We start from the raw sequence: 17,929 nt of genomic DNA, 5'->3' as shown, positions 1-17,929 counted from the left end.
GAGACTAAATGAGATTGTAAACAAATAAGATTCTGGCAAAATCCTCTATTGGGAGTACCCTGGAGCATGACTTGTTACACTGATGGGTAGTGTGACAATGTAATATCAAAGCTTTTGATATTGAGTTTTTTCCCCTTTTCATCCTTAGCTCTGAAATTTTGAATCTCAACACACCAAATGCAGAGAAACATGTATATGTGGTGTATCAAAACTACAAAAACAGAGCATTGCTGGTGTTCTCAAAGTATCGAGTATGAGAGATCAATCAAATAATTGGAAGCACTAGCTTTTTCTAGATACTGTCTTTTCCATCTGCAGCAGAAAGTTCCAGTAATCACAAATGTTACAAGCTACTCTGCTGAAACTAGAGAAAGTTATCTTGCAGAGGGAAACTGTCTGACTGTAAATAGTTCCTTCGTGTCTAAACTTGAAGCTTGAGAAAAATTGGATTTGACTGGAGCTCTCAAAAAAACTATAAAGATACCTGTCATTTTCCTTCCCAATCATACTGAGCTGAAATTCAGGTAGAGAATTGGGGATTATTTCTGTAACCTGGTTCTCTCTTCCAGGTTTCTGAAAATGGGCAGGTGCAAAATCTCTGAGGAAAAGTGAAGAAACAAATAACAACTTGAAAGAGGATTTTAGGAGCTGTCAAATTTAGTACTAATTGCTATGGCCAATCCAGATCTTCAGAGAAGCTTCAGTCTTTTATTTTGGTACACCTAAAAATTCTGTCACCATGAAGGGGTTCAAGTAAATATTAGAATATATCTATTTTTTGGACATGGATGTAGTGTTCTGTGGATCACACATAGAATTTATATTAGATCTTAGAGAAGCTATTATACAGGAATAGTTTGACCCCAAATCTTTTGACTTCCTCCACAGTCTCGAAGTTTAGCAAAATAACCAGTTGACCCAAATCAATAGCATTGGCTTCAAAGCACGCCTTTCTCTGAGTAGGAGGGAAGGACATGACCTCGTTCATCATTCTGTGATTCTAAACAGCACTGAGAAAATGGCATTAAGTATTATCTAAAAACTTGGAAGAGGCTGCAGATTCCATCCAATGATTTCCTGAAAAAGGCAACAGAAGAAGCACTTTTAGATTTCATCCTCACTTGTTTGGGGTTTTTTTATTGCATATTATATATTATATGTTTTACATATACATCTTCCAGGTTTAAAAAAAAAAAAAAAGCTGATGCTGTTTTTGCAAAGGGCAAACCAACTTGAATCCTGAAGTCTATGTAATCTAAAATATTAGCTACAATCACTGATGATGGTTTAATAGTTCCCAGGAACTTCACTCAGTTGTAGATTTTGTCCTTAATTACAATTTAATTTAATGAGCTCATTTAGAATAATAACTGAATTTAATAAAACCTTTCTATTTTGCAATATGCCATAATGTATGGAAAGATGGCTAGACATTTAAATTACATGCTGTCTTCCTATTAAAAACTGATACCCCTTCATTACTCTTTCTTCCCAAAAACTGACTCAGAAGTTGAGAGGTGCGAGCTCACGTTTGCAGGTTCAATTTACAGTTGAAACATTTAAAGAGCAGGCTTTTCATATTGTTCTAATCTGCTTTCATAATAACTTATAAGAAAATCAAGCAAAGGTTTTCCTTTTCTGTTTTGGCACTGTGAAAACATTAGTACAGAAAAGTCAAGCAGCAGAATGAAATTATCTGGGTTGTGAACTGAGAAGTGCTGAATTTTTGGGTTTGTATGGGTGTGTGTGGTTTTTCAACCACTTCGCATTAGATAAGATTTTCGAAGTATCTAAGAGAGTTATTTACACAGTTCTGCCCAGTCACTCTTGATTCCTGGGCTATAAAGATCTCTCTTAGTCCTACAAAGGTCAAAACATTTCATGTGACTTAAGTTGGGATGCAGTTGCTGTCTCAGCTTGCTGAGAGCTGGTGCTGATTGAGATGATACCAGAAGCAGAATTAAAAGAACCAGAGCCAGGGAATAAAAACAAATGGGCTCCTTTTTGTTCCTAGTGGAGGCCTATTTTGGCCGTCTGAGGTGGCAATATAGGTGAATAGCTTTCTTTAGATATGGTCTACAAGGGATCAGCACATCTTCTAGGTCAGTTAATTTTTATACATTACACTTAATTATTGTTATATTGCTGGCAATTTATTCCCATGGACATGTTAGTATTTGCTGCTTGAGAATGTCTCAGCTCTGAAGCAAGACATACCTTGGTAGCTGAGCCTCAGCCTCCTGTATGAGTTCAGGTGAATGGGAAGTGGGGAGGAGAAAATGAAAAGCAGTTTTTGAATTGAAAAGGGAGCTTTGTAAGTTGGGGTAAGGGTTTGTCTTATCTGCAAGGAACAGGATTTGGGATTACAGGGCTGTCAGTGCTTTGCTTAGATTTATTTTTATCAAGTGGCACAAAAGCTTTGATTGATTGTTTTTTTTTGATTCATGGTAAACTGAAATAAGAGGTTTTAATACTCAGACACTTGAATGTGGCCTTGTCTTAGTTTTGGCATTCTCAAATACATTTGTCTATAGAAAACTAAAATTCAAAACAACTAAAATGATGTCTTTAAATTTTGGAGTGATTAATTACAGAATTATTTTTTAGTTCACTGAAGTGATGGTGATTATCTGAATCAAAGTTTTTTACCAAAAATGACCATGGAATATGTTAATATGTGTTGCCATTTTTAATAAGCTAGGATCTTGGGTGAACAAATAATTTCTTTCCTGTCTCACTGCCAAGGCAATGGGTTGGTTTATGGAGGTGGATCAATTGGAGAGAAATACTTCCAGTCAAAACCTGATCAAACAGAAAGTGGTTTCTATTTCAGAATATTTATTTGGGAGACTTTTTCACAGTTGTGATTTAACAGAATTTTATTGATATCTTTAAAAATATTAGGCCCGTTTCTGAGCAAACTGTCTGATGTTCTAAAGACCATCACATAAATGCCTTCACACCTGCACTAGGCAGTGTTAATTTGCATATTTGCATATTTATGTCAAGAAGACCTAAATGAAACGCTGTTTAGAAATGCAGTGTAGCTTCACTATCATACTAACCAAAGGGAGACATTCCTTCCTCATTAGCAGAAACTTCAGTTGTTGGTAAAGTAATTTGTGGTCTATTTTAAGGTGTTTCACTGTGTGCTTTTGCTTTACAACCTTATGAGCAGATGAACTAAAATTACCTTTTTTTCTGAGGCATAGAAGTCTGTTGACTGGTGTTACCTGATGATGACTTCAGTGTTCGCAATATTATACTTCTTGTATGACAAGGATGTGGTTGAATATAAACACTGTATTTTCACTTCTTCTATTTTGATTTTTTTTTTTGTAGACATTTCAGCAGTCTTCTCTACAGCAGAAAAGTAAAAAGAAGAACAAAGGTAAAAATTAAATTTGTTTTCATGTATTGGTAGGAAGGGAATTGCCAACATTAATGTTTATAGTATTGCAGAATCTGAGGAACTAGAACTTTTTAGCTCCTATTCAATGTTTAGTTCACTTGATCATATTGAGAAGCTGCTAGTCTATTACTGATAGTTTCCTCATGCATATATCTGATGGTGGGGTTTTTTTGAATACTTATCCTCTAGCGTCTTTGGGGCCAGGGCTATTTTTTCCAGTTGTGTGCATGTAATGCCTTACTGCAGTCCTTGCTCATTACCTAAGCTGTCAGGTAATTTATAGCATAGTAAATTGTCCTCTTTTGATTTAGACGTACAAAGGCCTTAGTTGCAAAAGCACTTACAAAGAGAGGGTTTCGAATACCCTTGAAGTACTTGCATAGTTGTATTTGACAGCTAAGTGTGAAAGTGCATGAATTTATATGCTGGGTGCTTTAATCTGATGTGAAATATTAATTTTTTTGAAAACTAAAAAGAACCATTTTTCTGATTTCAAATATCTTGCCTTTGTTTTCTCTATAATATCTTATCTTTCTGTCTTATCCTTAGAATATGAGCTTTGTGAGGTGCTTAACATGGTTTGTTTTGATTTGTTTTGATTTTTAACTTACGGTGCCTTACATAGACTTTGGGGTTGAAACAGAATGTTTGTAAAATCTATTTATGGCAAATTGAGGTTGAAATTTTTAATTGATTTTCTTAAACAAATACGTAGTGCTTTCTGGCTAGCTGTCTTGTTGATATAGTGGACAAATCAAATGCTTTCACATGTCCTTGTCATTTTCAGCTCCTATTCCAGGTAAAAGCAAAAGAAGGATCTCGTGTAAAGATCTTGGTCGAGGGGACTGTGAAGGCTGGCTTTGGAAAAAGAAAGATGCCAAGAGTTATTTCTCCCAAAAATGGAAAAAATACTGGTTTGTCCTGAAGGATACATCTCTATATTGGTATATCAACGAAGAGGTGAGCATCTACGCTTGTTGCCTTGACAAATACCCTGTGTACTGCTGTTTTTATGATTGAGTGGGAAGCCAGTGCTTTGACTGCTCATGTATGTGAATAATTTTATTCACCCAAATAACCATACTGAAATTAATATTAACTGACTGACTAAATTACCATTAAGGTCTAGAGATACTTGGTCCTTCAAATTCACTATGTACTACAAGGAGAAATAACACATTTTCCTGTGTCCTGCTCTCACCAGCTTAAAATAAATCTATCTTCAAACCCTTGAAATGGAAAAGGTAGTTATTTAATCCTGTCATTCAACCTTAGTCATGGGAGTGTAAACTTTAATGATGTACTGCCTGTTATTCCTTGTTTATCTATGCTATTGAAATCACCAAAACCTCTGGCAGTTAAGGAAGATGCTTTTTTTTCTCAGTTGAGTTCTCCTTCTTTGTAGCTTTTGATAAGCTTTCGGGTTGCTCATATATGCTGAACTTAAGAGTGCTGGAGCAGCCTAAACTGAATTGTGTGCAGCTTTGATTGTGCAACATGTTCTGCATTAATGCATGTTTATTTATATCAGGTTTACCAAGAAAACTTTTTGCCAGTGAGTTAGGAAACGTTAATTTAAAACTCTGTTAGTTCATTAGTAAATATGCTGAGGTAAAATCATTGCCAACATGTAGAGGCACGCAGTCTTGGACTTGTTCTTTCAATCACTGCAAGCACTTGTGCATATCCTTTTTAAAATACTGTGAAACACAACTTTTCCCTGAGTATACAGAAAGCAAGTCATTCCATGAACAGTTATTGAAGCCTGTTTTGCCACAGACTTATTGCATTTGTGCCTTGATCCCAGCTCCGTTACCCTAACTCCCTTCTCTTCATCCTCCCTCTTCAAGGTCTATTACAAAGTGTTCATCAGAGCAGTAATTTATATCTACAATTACAATGAGTGGTCACCAAACATGGCCAAGAAGCATGTGGAACTACTGAGTTGTGCCTTACTTTCCCATGGAGAGGGCAATGGTCTGACCACCTCTGTCTCCCCCTTGTCCCCATTTTCCCTGGGACTTGCTGAGAATTGGTTATTTTTGAGACCTCAGCTCCATCATTGAAGTGTCTGCAGTCACCAATAGATTCACAAGCTGGTGAGGGGAGCATTAGTGGCAGATGGACAGTCAAGTAAACAGTGGTCTTGCCAAAATTCTGTTTCCTTAGCCAACCATGCAAAAAAATAAAAATGGCAAGATTATTCTAAACAGTGTCCTTTCAATTTTAAAATGCCTGCTAATGCAGAACCCATTATAAACTTGTACCAGCTACAGTTCCAGTTTTACATGCTGATATATGTCTTCTATTTATTTATTTTTAAGAAAGCACATAGTCATATGGGCTGCATAAATAACTATGGAGATTCTGGGAAAAATATATAATTCCGTGGAATTCCTTAACATAACATTTGTGTATGTTAAGCTTCACTTTCATGATCCTGTGTTAATTTCTCATGCAAAGTTATGAGCAGCTAAATAAGAGAGTCTTTAGTGGCTTAAAATAAATAATGCTTTAAATTGTGAAAAGTCAGGGGAGAGTGGCTATCTGATAAAATGAACTATGAGCAAGCTTTAGAGGAGGGGGGAGGAAGGTCAGATGTCTTCTTCCTTAAGTGTTGGAGTCAGATGAAAGTAGCTGAAGAGGTACAGTGCCTCTTAGATGTGATATCATATAAAGATGGTAAACAACACACATTGAAATAGCTTTTTTCCCTATTTCTTACAGTAGGCTGCATTTCTGCTTACTAATTAGTCCATCTTTCCCCCAAATTAACTAATTACAATAACTAATTGCCTGAATACATTTGGTCATCTTCTGTATTTTCAAACGCTGCTTCAGCTGTGAAATTGTTTGAGAAAACTGAGTATTTAAAATTGTATTTTACACCAAGGGATCTCTCTTACTATATTGGCGAAAGTCCCAGTGATTTCGGTAGGCAGTTTGCCAGAGCAGAGCATACATTAGTATTCCTTATGTAAGAAGCAGGCAAGTGAAAATATTTTTAAGTTTTCAGTGTGGTGGGTTGGGGTTTTTTCCAACAAACACCTTAACAATAGTAATATCTAGAACTACCTTTGCAGGATGAAAAAGCAGAAGGTTTCATCAGTCTACCTGAATTTAAAATTGACAGAGCCAGTGAATGCCGCAAGAAATAGTAAGTATGCTGAAAAATAATGCAATTACACAATAGAAAAAGTGGAAAAATGGACAAGGTTTTCCCTTGACTCAGTGACATAATGGACTTTATTACAATGACATTTGGTTGTATCATAAGTTCACACAGAAGAGGCAAATTCAGTGTGGTTTCTGTGTGCTATCTTCCCTGGAGAAGGTTTTTTTACTTTATCATGAATCACAGTGCTTGACTAGAGCAGAATGAATTAAGAGCTTGGCTGCTTCTGTTCCTTTATTTTCCTTTCTTTTCTTTTCTGGCTTTTTTTGTTGTTTTGTTTTTGTTGTTTTGGGGTTTTTTTGGTTTTTTTTGAGTAGGTAGGTGTTTGGTGCAGGTTTCTATGTATATGTGATACCTTTAGGATCAATAAAGAGCTTTAAGCAGAATAAAATCTGAATAAAATTAATCCAAATAGAAAAGTCTGCAAGTTAATGGCCAGGCATCAATCTTTCAAGTAACTCCAAATTAGTTAGTGTCATCTTAAAGTTTGCTGACACAGTGTTGTTAGTCCTCAGGCAGAGTAAAAAAAAGAGAATGACAATGATTTGCTGTATTATTTAAAGGTCTTAAATAACTTCTCACCTAGCTGTGTATTTGCCTCTGTCCAGATCTGTGCCATTGCACAAATCCGTTTCTTGTTTTGACACAAAGTCAAGCATATGTAGCTATGTGACAGCTCCATACTCCCACAGAGGTATTTTTAGAGTAACTAGAGTTGAAAACTTTTTGTACTGCCTTTTAATGCCTTTTACTGCTCTTTTAAGTTTACTAAGACTGTTGAATCATTGATATTTGTACAGAAAAAGAATTGCAAAAGTAAAATGATATGGTTTGTAGTACATACAGTTCTAAAGAAGACACTGATCTTGGATCAGTTGGTCTACATATCTCTTCAGGATGAACTGTACTCTTTGTGATGGTTTCCAAGGGCAGAAAATGAAAACTTCATTGAAAAACAAAAATAAATATACATCAACTTGGACTTATTGTGCTGTGTCCTTGGGCTACATCACCAAAGTGCCTCATTTTTTCTGTTTTGTTGGGGCAGCAGCATAAAGGCAACTCATTCCTCAGAATTGCACCCTGCTTACATTGGGGTTTTGTACCCGATTTGGTACCTGTTGAATAGTAGAACATAAAATGTGGCTATGAAAATCCCTTCCTTCCGTGGCAGATAAAGAAAAACCTCTAAGAATCCAGACAACAGATGCTGTAACAATTTTGAGAAGTCAAGTTTTGGGTCTCAGTAACCTGATAATGTCTTTCTAAACTGAGCAGATGTCCCTGTTTGCTTTCACTTGCGTAACATTTTGTCATACTGTAATGCTTTTTGTCTCAATTTCATGTTGCCTTCACTAGCAATACCTTTTATGGACATCAATTTCATATCCCTGGTTTAAAAATCTGTTTTCATATATTTACATATATGTACACACAGAGACATATATATTGAAAACTGCAAGCATGATACACATGAAGTACATCATCACCATTTTTCTGATGATACAATGGATCATATATATATAAAGAGATATATAAAATAGTTCTTACTTTCTCTAATCCACTGTGTCTCAGAAAAATGGTAATGATGTTCTTCATGTGTCATGTTTGCAGTTTTCCTTATTTTCATTGGTACTGTTATGCATTTTTTGTTCTTATTTTAAGAGAGGCCTTCAGGCTATTCTCAAAAATTATTCTTCTGTACTGTAAATTATTAATTACTTTCAGATGCATTTTCTGGATCCTCAAGTACTTCACCATAAATCTTTATCCAACACAGTTAGAAAATGCTTTCTAGTAATTTATTTCGTATTATGTATGAAATGCAGTAATTCTCTCAGCCCAGTCATGTTGATTACTTTGGTGGAAAGAAAAGATGAGCTGTAATTGCCCATTGCTTAGAATGACCTCAAGATTGAAATCAGTGTTGATTTATAACAGCTTTTCAGAAGTCAATCAGCGCATCGTGTTCTTCTGTTTGAAACGTAGTCATTACAGCTAAAGGTAATCTGAAGGTCATTGGGATGTGAGAAATCACCAGGACTAAGAGTTTTTCTATTGTATCAAATAAATTGTTCAGTCAGTTTTCTGTTCAGAAAAAATTGACACCTAGAGGTACATCAGCAAAGTTACCTGATACATGAAATTATATCCTTAACTGGTTAACTTTATCTAAATATAGTACACTACAGGTGATTGTTGAACAATATTTATGCACGTATTGATAAAGCATTATTTAGAAATATGTAGTTCAAGAGCACTTGGTGAAGTCTGGCACAATTCTAAAAGTTATATCTTTATATCTTGTTTGGGTACATCTGACACCTCAGGAAATTAGAACACATCTCATTCCTTGGTGACCACACTATCTTACAGTTTAAAAAACAAGAGTTGTGCCATTACATTTTTATAACTATGTTTTTCCTCTACAGTGCATTCAAAGCCTGCCATCCTAAGATCAAAAGTTTTTATTTTGCTGCTGAACATCTAGATGACATGAACAGGTAAGGAAATCTAGCAAAGTTCAAGGAACCATTCCTTAAATGTGACACTTCCTGAAGCTAGTAATTACACAGTGATAATAAATTATGTGCTGATCTAAAAGTTAAGTTTAATAGCTGAGAAAATAATTGCAGAGTAGCATTGTTTCTGAGTGGCTGCATATGTTAAATATTCAATTCATGCAAAAATTACTTTTTTTTTTTAAACAAAGGTTTGAAGGTTTTCAGAAACAAGATTCCCACTTTCTAAAAAGAAATGAATACAGTATGTGAAACAACATCCAAACACAATTTCAGAATTCCATGTTTTTACCTTCGGTTGTGCAGCACCTGCAAAGGTGCAATATCTCCAGCTCTGCTTCCTAACATATTCTCAAAGATATGTGATGCTTGATCTGTGGATGTTTCTATTTCTGGTCCTGGGGAGAATAAGAAGTTGAAGAAAGATTTAAAGCACTCACTGATTTTAATTCTGCCAGTCTGGGACAAAGAGATTACAAGAAATTTATTTTGCAGATTCTCTCTATTGCCATGAATTTAACCCACATGTTGAAGTTAAAATTTGGTTGTATTGAATTTAGTGGAGAAAATTCCAGCAACTCAAAAAAAATCAAGGCCTTAAGTCCTAGTTCTTTGGGTGTTGCGTTTTACTGAATCTGTTTGAGGCCATTTGTGCGATTTTTTTCAGCAAACTGATTGAGACTTCAGCACAAAATAGACACAGTTCCTTCTAATTCATTCAAATGGCAAATTAAAAACATGGATCTCTATTCAAATATTTGGGAGTTTATTTCATTTTTTTGCACAACATAACTTGAAATTAATTCAGTTCAGAATAATACATCACAGAATCATAGAATCAAGTAGGTTAGAAAAGACCTTTAAGATAAAGTCCAGCCATTACCCCAGGACTGTCAAGTCCACCACTGAACCATGTCACTGAGGGCCTCATCCACACAGTTTTTGAAACCGTCCAGGGATGGTGATTCCACCACTTCCGTGGTCAGCCCGTTCCAATGCCTGATCACCCTCTCTGTGAAAAAAATTCACCTAATATCCAGTTTAAACCTCCCCTGGTGCAGCTTGAGGCCATTACCTCTTGTCCTATTGCTTGTTACTTAGAATCATAGAATAGTTAGGGTTGGAAAGGACCTTAAGATCATCCAGTTCCAACCCCCCTGCAATGGGCAGGGACACCTCACACTAAACCATGTCACCCAAGGCCTCATCCAACCTGGCCTTGAACACCGCCAAGGATGGAGCACTCACAACTTCCCTGGGCAACCCATTCCAGTGCCTCACCACCCACACAGTAAAGAACTTCTTCCTTATATCCAATATAAACTTCCCCTGTTTAAGCTCTAACCCATTACCCCTTGTCCTCTCTTTTTGCATCTAAAATAAGATTTAATTCACTGTTTAAACTCCATGTGTATACAAATGCAAATCCAGGTCTAATTGGCTCTAAAAGTGCTGGAGTTCCGGATGTATTCCCTATGGTACAACAAATGTTTTGAACTAAAATTAATTTAATAGTAATTATTTGGTTTCGCTTAAGCTGAGTAGTTCGACTTCATCCTGAAGCTCATGTAGCAAGTTACTTTGTCTTGTACAGTTCTAACTAACTGAGGTTTTGGCTTTGCTTTTTTTTTTTTTTTTTCCCAAGCAGATTAAAGTTAACATTGCCAAGACATTTTTTTCTTACTTTTAGCCTAGAATGCCCACGTCTTATTGGCATCCTGTCCCTCATTCAAATGACATGGGTAAGAGAGTTGATAGGGGAGGCTGGTGCTTTTCTTGTGCTCAGCCCTGGAAATATGTTTGAGCCAGGATGCTTCAGTATAGAATCATAGAATCATAGGATAGTTAAGGTTGGAAAGGACCTTGAGATCATCTAGTTCCAACCCCCCTGCCATGGGCAGGGACACCTCACACTAAACCGTGTCACCCAAGGCCTCATCCAACCTGGCCTTGAACACCGCCAAGGATGGAGCATTCACAGCCTCCCTGGGCAACCCATTCCAGTGCCTCACCACCCTCTCAGTAAAGAATTTCTTCCTTATATCCAATCTAAACTTCCCCTGTTTAAGTTTGAACCTGTTACCCCTTGTCACTACAGTCCCTGATGAATAGTCCCTCCCCAGCATCCTTGTAGGACCCCTTCAGATACTGGAAGGCTGCTATGAGGTCTCCACGCAGCCTTCTCTTCTCCAGGCTCAACAGCCCCAACTTTCTCAGCCTCTCTTCATACGGGAGGTGCTCCAGTCCCCTGATCATCCTCGTGGCCCTCCTCTGGACTTGTTCCAACAGTTCCATGTCTTTTTATGTTGTGGACACCAGAACTGCACACAATACTCCAAGTGAGGTCTCAGGAGAGCAGAGTAGAGGGTCAGGATCACCTCCTTGGACCTGCTGGTCACGCTCCTTTTGATGCAGCCCAGGATACGGCTGGCTTTCTGGGCTGCGAGCGCACACTGAAGCCGGCTCATGTTCATTTTCTCATCGACCAACACCTCCAAGTCCTTCTCTGCAGGGCTGCTCTGAATCTCTTCTCTGCTCAACCTGTAGCTGTGCCTGGGATTGCTCCGACCCAGGTGTAGGACCTTGCACTTGGCATGGTTAAACTTCATCAGGTTGGCATCAGCCCACCTCACAAGCATGTCAAGGTCCCTCTGGATGGCATCCCTTCCCTCCGGCGTATCAACCGAACCACACAGCTTGGTGTCATCGGCAAACTTGCTGAGGGCGCACTCAATCCCACTGTCCATGTCACCGACAAAGATGTAGAACAAGACCGGTCCCAACACCAATCCCTGAGGGACACCACTCGTTACCGGTCTCCAGCCAGACATCGAGCCATTGACCACAACTCTTTGCGTGCGGCCATCCAGCCAGTTCTTTATGCACCGAGTGGTCCACCCATCAAATTGATGTCTCTCCAATTTGAAAGACAAGGATGTCATGTGGGACAGTGTCGAACGCTTTGCACAAGTCCAGGTAGGTGACGTCAACTCCTCTGCCCCTGTCCATCAGTTCCGTAGCCCCATCATAGAAGGCCACCAAATTGGTCAGGCAGGATTTCCCCTTAGTGAAGCCATGCTGGCTGTCACCAAGCACCTCCTTGTTTTTCATGTGCCTTAGCATGCCTTCCAGGAGAATCTGCTCCAAGATTTTGCCAGGCACAGAGGTGAGACTGACTGGTCTGTAATTCCCTGGGTCATCCATTTTCCCCTTCTTGAAAATGGGGGTTATATTTCCCTTTTTCCAGTCGTCGGGAACTTCACCTGACTGCCATGACTTTTCAAATGTGATGGCCAGTGGCTTAGCAACTTCATTCGCCAGCTCCTTCAGGACTCACGGATGGATTTCGTCAGGTCCCATGGACTTGTGCACATTCAGGTTCCTAAGATGATCTGAAACCAGATCCTCTCCTACAGTGGGCCTAAGGTCTTCATTCTCACAGTCCCTGCGTCCGCCTTCCAAGACTTGGGTGGTGCGGTCAGAGCATTTGCCAGTGAAGACCGAGGCAAAGAAGTCATTAAGAACCTCAGCCTTCTCCAAATCCTGGGTAGCCAGTTCTCCTGATATCTTCCGGAGGAGGTCTACGTTGTCCCTAGTCTGTCATTTATTCGCTATGTACCTACAGAATCCCTTCCTGTTATCCTTCACATCCCTAGCCAAGTTCATTTCTAACTGGGCCTTAGCCTTCCTCACCTGGTCCCTAGCTTCCCGGACAACATCCCTGTATTCTTCCCAGGCCGCCTCTCCCTGCTTCCACCTTCTCTAAGCCTCTTTTTTCCTTTGAATTTTCCTCATCAGCTCCTTATCCATCCAAGGAGGTCTCCTGGCCCTCCTGCTGCACTTCCTTCTAGCTGGGATACAACACTCCTGAGCTTGGAGCAGGTGATCCTTGAATATCAACCAACACTCTTGGGCCCCCCTGCCCTCTAGGGCTATATCCCATGGAACCTTACTAAGCAGGTTCCTGAAGAGGCCAAAGTCTGCTCTCTTGAAGTCCAGGGCAGTGAGCTTGCTGCACGCTCTTCTCACTGTCCCGAGGATCTCGAATTCGAGCATCTCGTGGTCGCTGCAACCAAGGCTGCCCTGGACCCATCCCCACCTCATTACAGCCTCCTTCCAGGTAGTTGTAGAGACTGATAAGGTGCCCTCTGAGCCTTCTCTTCTCCAGACTAAACAACCCCAATCCCCTCAGCCGTTCTTCATAAGACTTGTTCTCCAGGTCATTCACCAGCTATGTTGCCCTTTCCTGGACCCGCTCCAGCACCTCAATGTCTTTCTTGTAGTGAGAGGCCCAGAAATGAACACAGGATTTGAGGTGCAGCCTCACCAGTGCCGAGTACATGGGGATGATCACTTCCTAGTTCTGCTGGCCACACTAGTTCTGATACAGGCCAGGATGCCGCTGGCCTTCTTGGCTGCCTGGGTGCAAGCTGGCTCATGTTCACCTTCATCAGTCAACACCTCCAGGTCCTTTTCCGCTGAGCCGCTTTCCAGCCACTCTTCCCCAAGCCTGTATCGTTCCATGGGATTGTTGTGGCCCAAATGCAGGACCCGGCACTTTGCCTTTTTGAACCTTATACCATTGACCACAGTTCATCAACCCAGCCTGTCCAGATCTCTCTGCAGAGCCTTCCTATCCTCCAACAGACCAACACTCCCAGCCAACTTGGTGTCATCCGCAAACTTACTGAGGGTGCACTCAATTGCCTCATCCAGATCATCAAAGAAGATATTAAACAACACTGGCCCTAACACCAAGCCCCGAGGGACACCACTAGTGACTGGTTGCCAACTAAATGTAATGCCATATGCCACCACTCTTTGGGATCAACCATCCAGACAGTTTCCAACCCAGCAAAGAATCCACCTATCCAGAGGTGACAATCTCTGGATAGAATACACCTATCCAGAGGTGGCATAGCCTATGACAGAGGACACAAACAAAAATCTATTACTGCAACCTGGGAATTGTTCCATCTTCGATAATGTCTGTGGAGATCCTTGCTGAGCAAAATTGCTTTTAAAACAGAATAAAATGAGATAAAACTCAATCCATAAAACTGTTAGTAAGTTCTATAATCATGGTTTAATCTCTCCTGTGTGTACTAGATTCAGCTACCTGGCAGAAGACCTTTAGGGTACTGCCAGTTCTTTACTGATAATATTTGACTGGAAAAGTATGCCAGTACTACAGTATGCTTACTTTCCTTTAGAAAGAGCTGTCTGTCAACATTTCTTCAAAAGTTCATGCATAACTAAGGCTTACTTTAAAAGTCTCTCCTCAGAAAACTTAAAACCTTTTTATTTGTTTGTAAAGTTTTAAGCTTCCCTTTCCTTGATAATTCTGTCAAGCCAGTCACTCAAAATGCAATTTGCTGCACAGCAAACAATAATAGCATGGTCTATTTGGCATAGCCTGAACTACAGCGGTAGATAAATGATTTCTGTCAGCAGGTCTTCAGTCGGTATGACAAGGCGCCTTGTTTCTAAGGATAAAAATTTATATATTGTTCAGTAATCAGAAAGCAACAACAAATATGCATCAGCTATTTAAAAATATATTGGAAGGTCTGAAACCCAAGAACTGGAAGATTTTTATCTTCCCAGCACAAATAGTCTTTTTATCAAATTTTTAAATAAGTGCTCTTTAATTCATTTCGAATGAACTTGGCCAGATTTTGATCTGAGTTATACACATGTAAATTTAAACCAACTCTGTCAAGGTCTATGGAATTACTTGACATTCTTACATGGTATTACTTACATTCTGCCATCAGAGTCTCACCAAATTACTTTTTTTCCTCTTTGTTTAACATATTAGAAAAAGTTTTTCACTTTCACAAACATTGAGACAACTCAATATATTGGAAACAAAAAAAGTGGGCTACTAAAAAATAATCTTTCAGATGCAGACATAAAATACTTCTTGCCTAGAAGCATTTTGTAACCTAACTAAAGGCAAAGACAGAATCAAGTTATTAAGTAAAATTAAGACTGTTTGATCAACTTCTGTTCTTCTTTTTGTTGGGTTTCTGTCATACATTCTGATATGTATTATGCAGTCATTTCAGTTGTTGGAGCAGAAGAAACGAAAGTAGGTAACTGCTAATACATAGTCTAACTGAAAGTTCAAAATGGTTCAATTCCTTCATCCCTTGTATAAAATGTTTTAGCTGTTATGTTTGGGGTTTTTTTTGAGTGTTTGCAGGATATGAAGTTTTTGTTTGTGTGTATCTACTCACATAAAATGGGTATTTTAATCTCAGGTAACTCTGTCACTATTCAAATTTTCTCACTACTTTTATGCCTGTGGCACACCATTATGCTGGTAAGGAGCCTGGAGAACTATGATCACTGTACTTTATTGTTGTGCTGTCTGAAGTTCCTTTCATCTGCATGATTGCACCAGCATATAACATGCTTAGTGTGGGTGAAAAGAAGGACAGAATATCCTTTATTGATGCAAAGTACTGTTTTGCTAGTTTAACTGTATAGTCACAGAAACATCTTGCTTGAAAATTCATTGTTATTCCCATTCCAAGAAAATATTCTGATGGAGAAGACAGTCCATATATTTCTACTTTGTGATACTATATGTAACTTTATTTTGATTTTCCATGGTAACTGTGCCTGCTGCTTTATAGACCAAGTATTTGCTCTTTACTCAGAAACCCTGATCATCAGCTCACAGCCAAATGCATCCTTTTCAGGGTTGGCTGGCTTAAATACTTACAATACTTTTTCTTCCTTTTTATTCCAAACTGTCCATTTTTTTTAGTGATGACATATATGGCTGCCAAAATTATACTTTTAAGGCAGGGAAATACGGTCAGTAACTTAATGTGGAATATTTCTCTGAGAACTTCCTTGACCTGCTGTCAAGGAAATAGCTGTAGCTGAGCTGTTCTCTTTCTCTTTTTTGTGACATTGAGTGTTGCCATTTATAAGAGTTTTCTTCCTTAATGTTGCTTCATGATCAAGAGGAAAGATGACAAGTCAGCTTTTAGTATTAGCACATGAGAATGTCTCTGAAAGGTTTCAGTACAGAAGGCCTCTAACAATTCCACAGGCCTCTTCATTCCAGTTAAACTGCATTTAGGTACATATAGACACTGTAAGGTTTCCGTAGTTCCATATAGCAAGTTTGTCCTCTATCCTCAAGCTTTATGATTATGGACAATATGACACCCTGCTTTGACTGAAAGCATTGCATCTACCTGCAGCGTGAGATAGGATAGAAAAATGTTTCCTTCTGTTCTCTGAGAGTGCCAGTACTGTGCATTTTTCATTACAGAAAGATTGAGGTTTTTTAATCCTGCTGCATGTGTTGTAAAATTGTTGTAATCAAATACTGACAAGAAATGTATGTGCTATTCTTAAAAATAAGGAAAAAAAAAAGGGAAACCTAGATGACTGTGGAAACTACCAGTGCCACTGTATTTACTGTCATAGCTAACAAATAGATTTTATAATTCTCATAAGAAAATTAAAGCTGCAGTTGCAGTAAGGAAGGAATATTTTCTTGGCATCTTGCCCTCGAAAAGTTACAGTGGCTACCAGGACACAGCACGCTGCAGGGAAGAAAGATTTAAATCTTCCTGTGTCCTATGGCTCTGTATCTTTTAATATTCATAGTGAGGAATATTTGTATAACTACGCTTGGAACTTTTGTCCCCAGTACTCCTCTTCCATTCTGCAGGAGATCTTTACATTTCCCTGTGATACCAGCCCAGTGTGTTGGATTTCTCATAGGATTCTAACTTCAAGGAACTGTAATTCTAGCCATGTTTTATTAAAATAATATTAATTCTTTAACCATGCCCATTCTAACCACACCTGAAAAAGCTTTGGCATCCACATATTAGAATGTATGCAGAACTCAATGCCATTTTTTTAGTTTCTAAACTGGCAAACTGCTCAAAAGCCATGGTTGTTAACAGATTACAGCCACATCAGTAATTTCTCATTCAGCCCACATGCATTTCAGGTGGTACTCCAAACCATGACACAAGTCATGACCTGCAGAAAATCACGAAATGTGAAGTCAGTCTGCTGTCTCTGTTTCAGACTGGTATACATTTGCTGGGTTCTCATTAGATTATACTTTTCAGGAAAAAACATTTTTCTGGAAACTGCCATCTGCCATAGCTGTAAGCAGTATCAATTGACTGTCAATTATGTGTTTGTTAGTTTAATGGGTAACCTCACTGTCAGGCAAATTAACACGAAATGCTATCTCTTATTAAGACAGAATAAAGTTTTCCAACAGGAGAACCTTGTTAGGTGTATCATCTAATACTCTGGGACCAGCAGTCCCATCCAGAGGGGCTCAGTAGGGCACTGTTCCCAGCTGGTTGCACTGGGGAGTGGTAAGCCATGAGACAAATGAGGAATGTGAAATGCAAAATAGACGAGAGACAAGCATGGCAGACTTACACTGTCTGTCATGCCACTTGACAGAGCTGGCGCTTTTCTTCTAGTGCTGCTTTACCCTTTGGACACAGACAAGTCTGTGGCCTTTGCTGGTCCCTTGGCAGCATGGGGCCAGAGTGCTGTGGGTAAGGTTCCTGCCTCAGTGCCTCTGATTTGGGCTGGCAGAGCTGTCAAGATAGGTGGGCTTTATTCTCCAAAGAAAGCCTTCACTTATCAGGAATGTGAAGCTAAAATATTGCTTTGTATGGGTCACCTTTCTGCTGTGAAGATGCGAATCATTGCCTGAAACAAGATTTGTTGGATTTCTCTTCCTATGTGCCATTTATTTTTATAAGTGTATGGCACTTCCTAACAATTATAATGTAAATTTTAAGTCTTTTCTTCAGC

The 17,929-nt window shown here is 38.9% G+C and overlaps 1 protein-coding gene across 4 annotated transcripts in view; it reads left to right on the top strand.

The window, feature by feature from the left end:
- The window catches only part of CNKSR2 (connector enhancer of kinase suppressor of Ras 2), a gene marked incomplete at both ends in the record, with an annotated part of 218,763 nt that overhangs the window by 154,427 nt on the left and 46,407 nt on the right, over positions 1–17,929 (top strand). For all 4 annotated transcript variants that reach the window (XM_080614176.1, XM_080614175.1, XM_080614174.1 and 1 more), the window contains 4 exons: positions 3,343–3,391; positions 4,200–4,372; positions 6,496–6,569; positions 9,020–9,091. In XM_080614176.1, the coding sequence (XP_080470302.1) occupies positions 3,343–3,391; positions 4,200–4,372; positions 6,496–6,569; positions 9,020–9,091 (368 nt within the window). The remainder of the gene's footprint in view (positions 1–3,342; positions 3,392–4,199; positions 4,373–6,495; positions 6,570–9,019; positions 9,092–17,929) is intronic.

This window comes from Psittacula echo, assembly GCF_963264785.1.
Source record: "Psittacula echo genome assembly, chromosome: 3".
NCBI classification, from domain to species: Eukaryota; Metazoa; Chordata; class Aves; order Psittaciformes; family Psittacidae; genus Psittacula; species Psittacula echo.
Note: the sequence above shows the minus strand (reverse complement) of the source record. Positions and strands in the feature narration are given on the sequence as shown.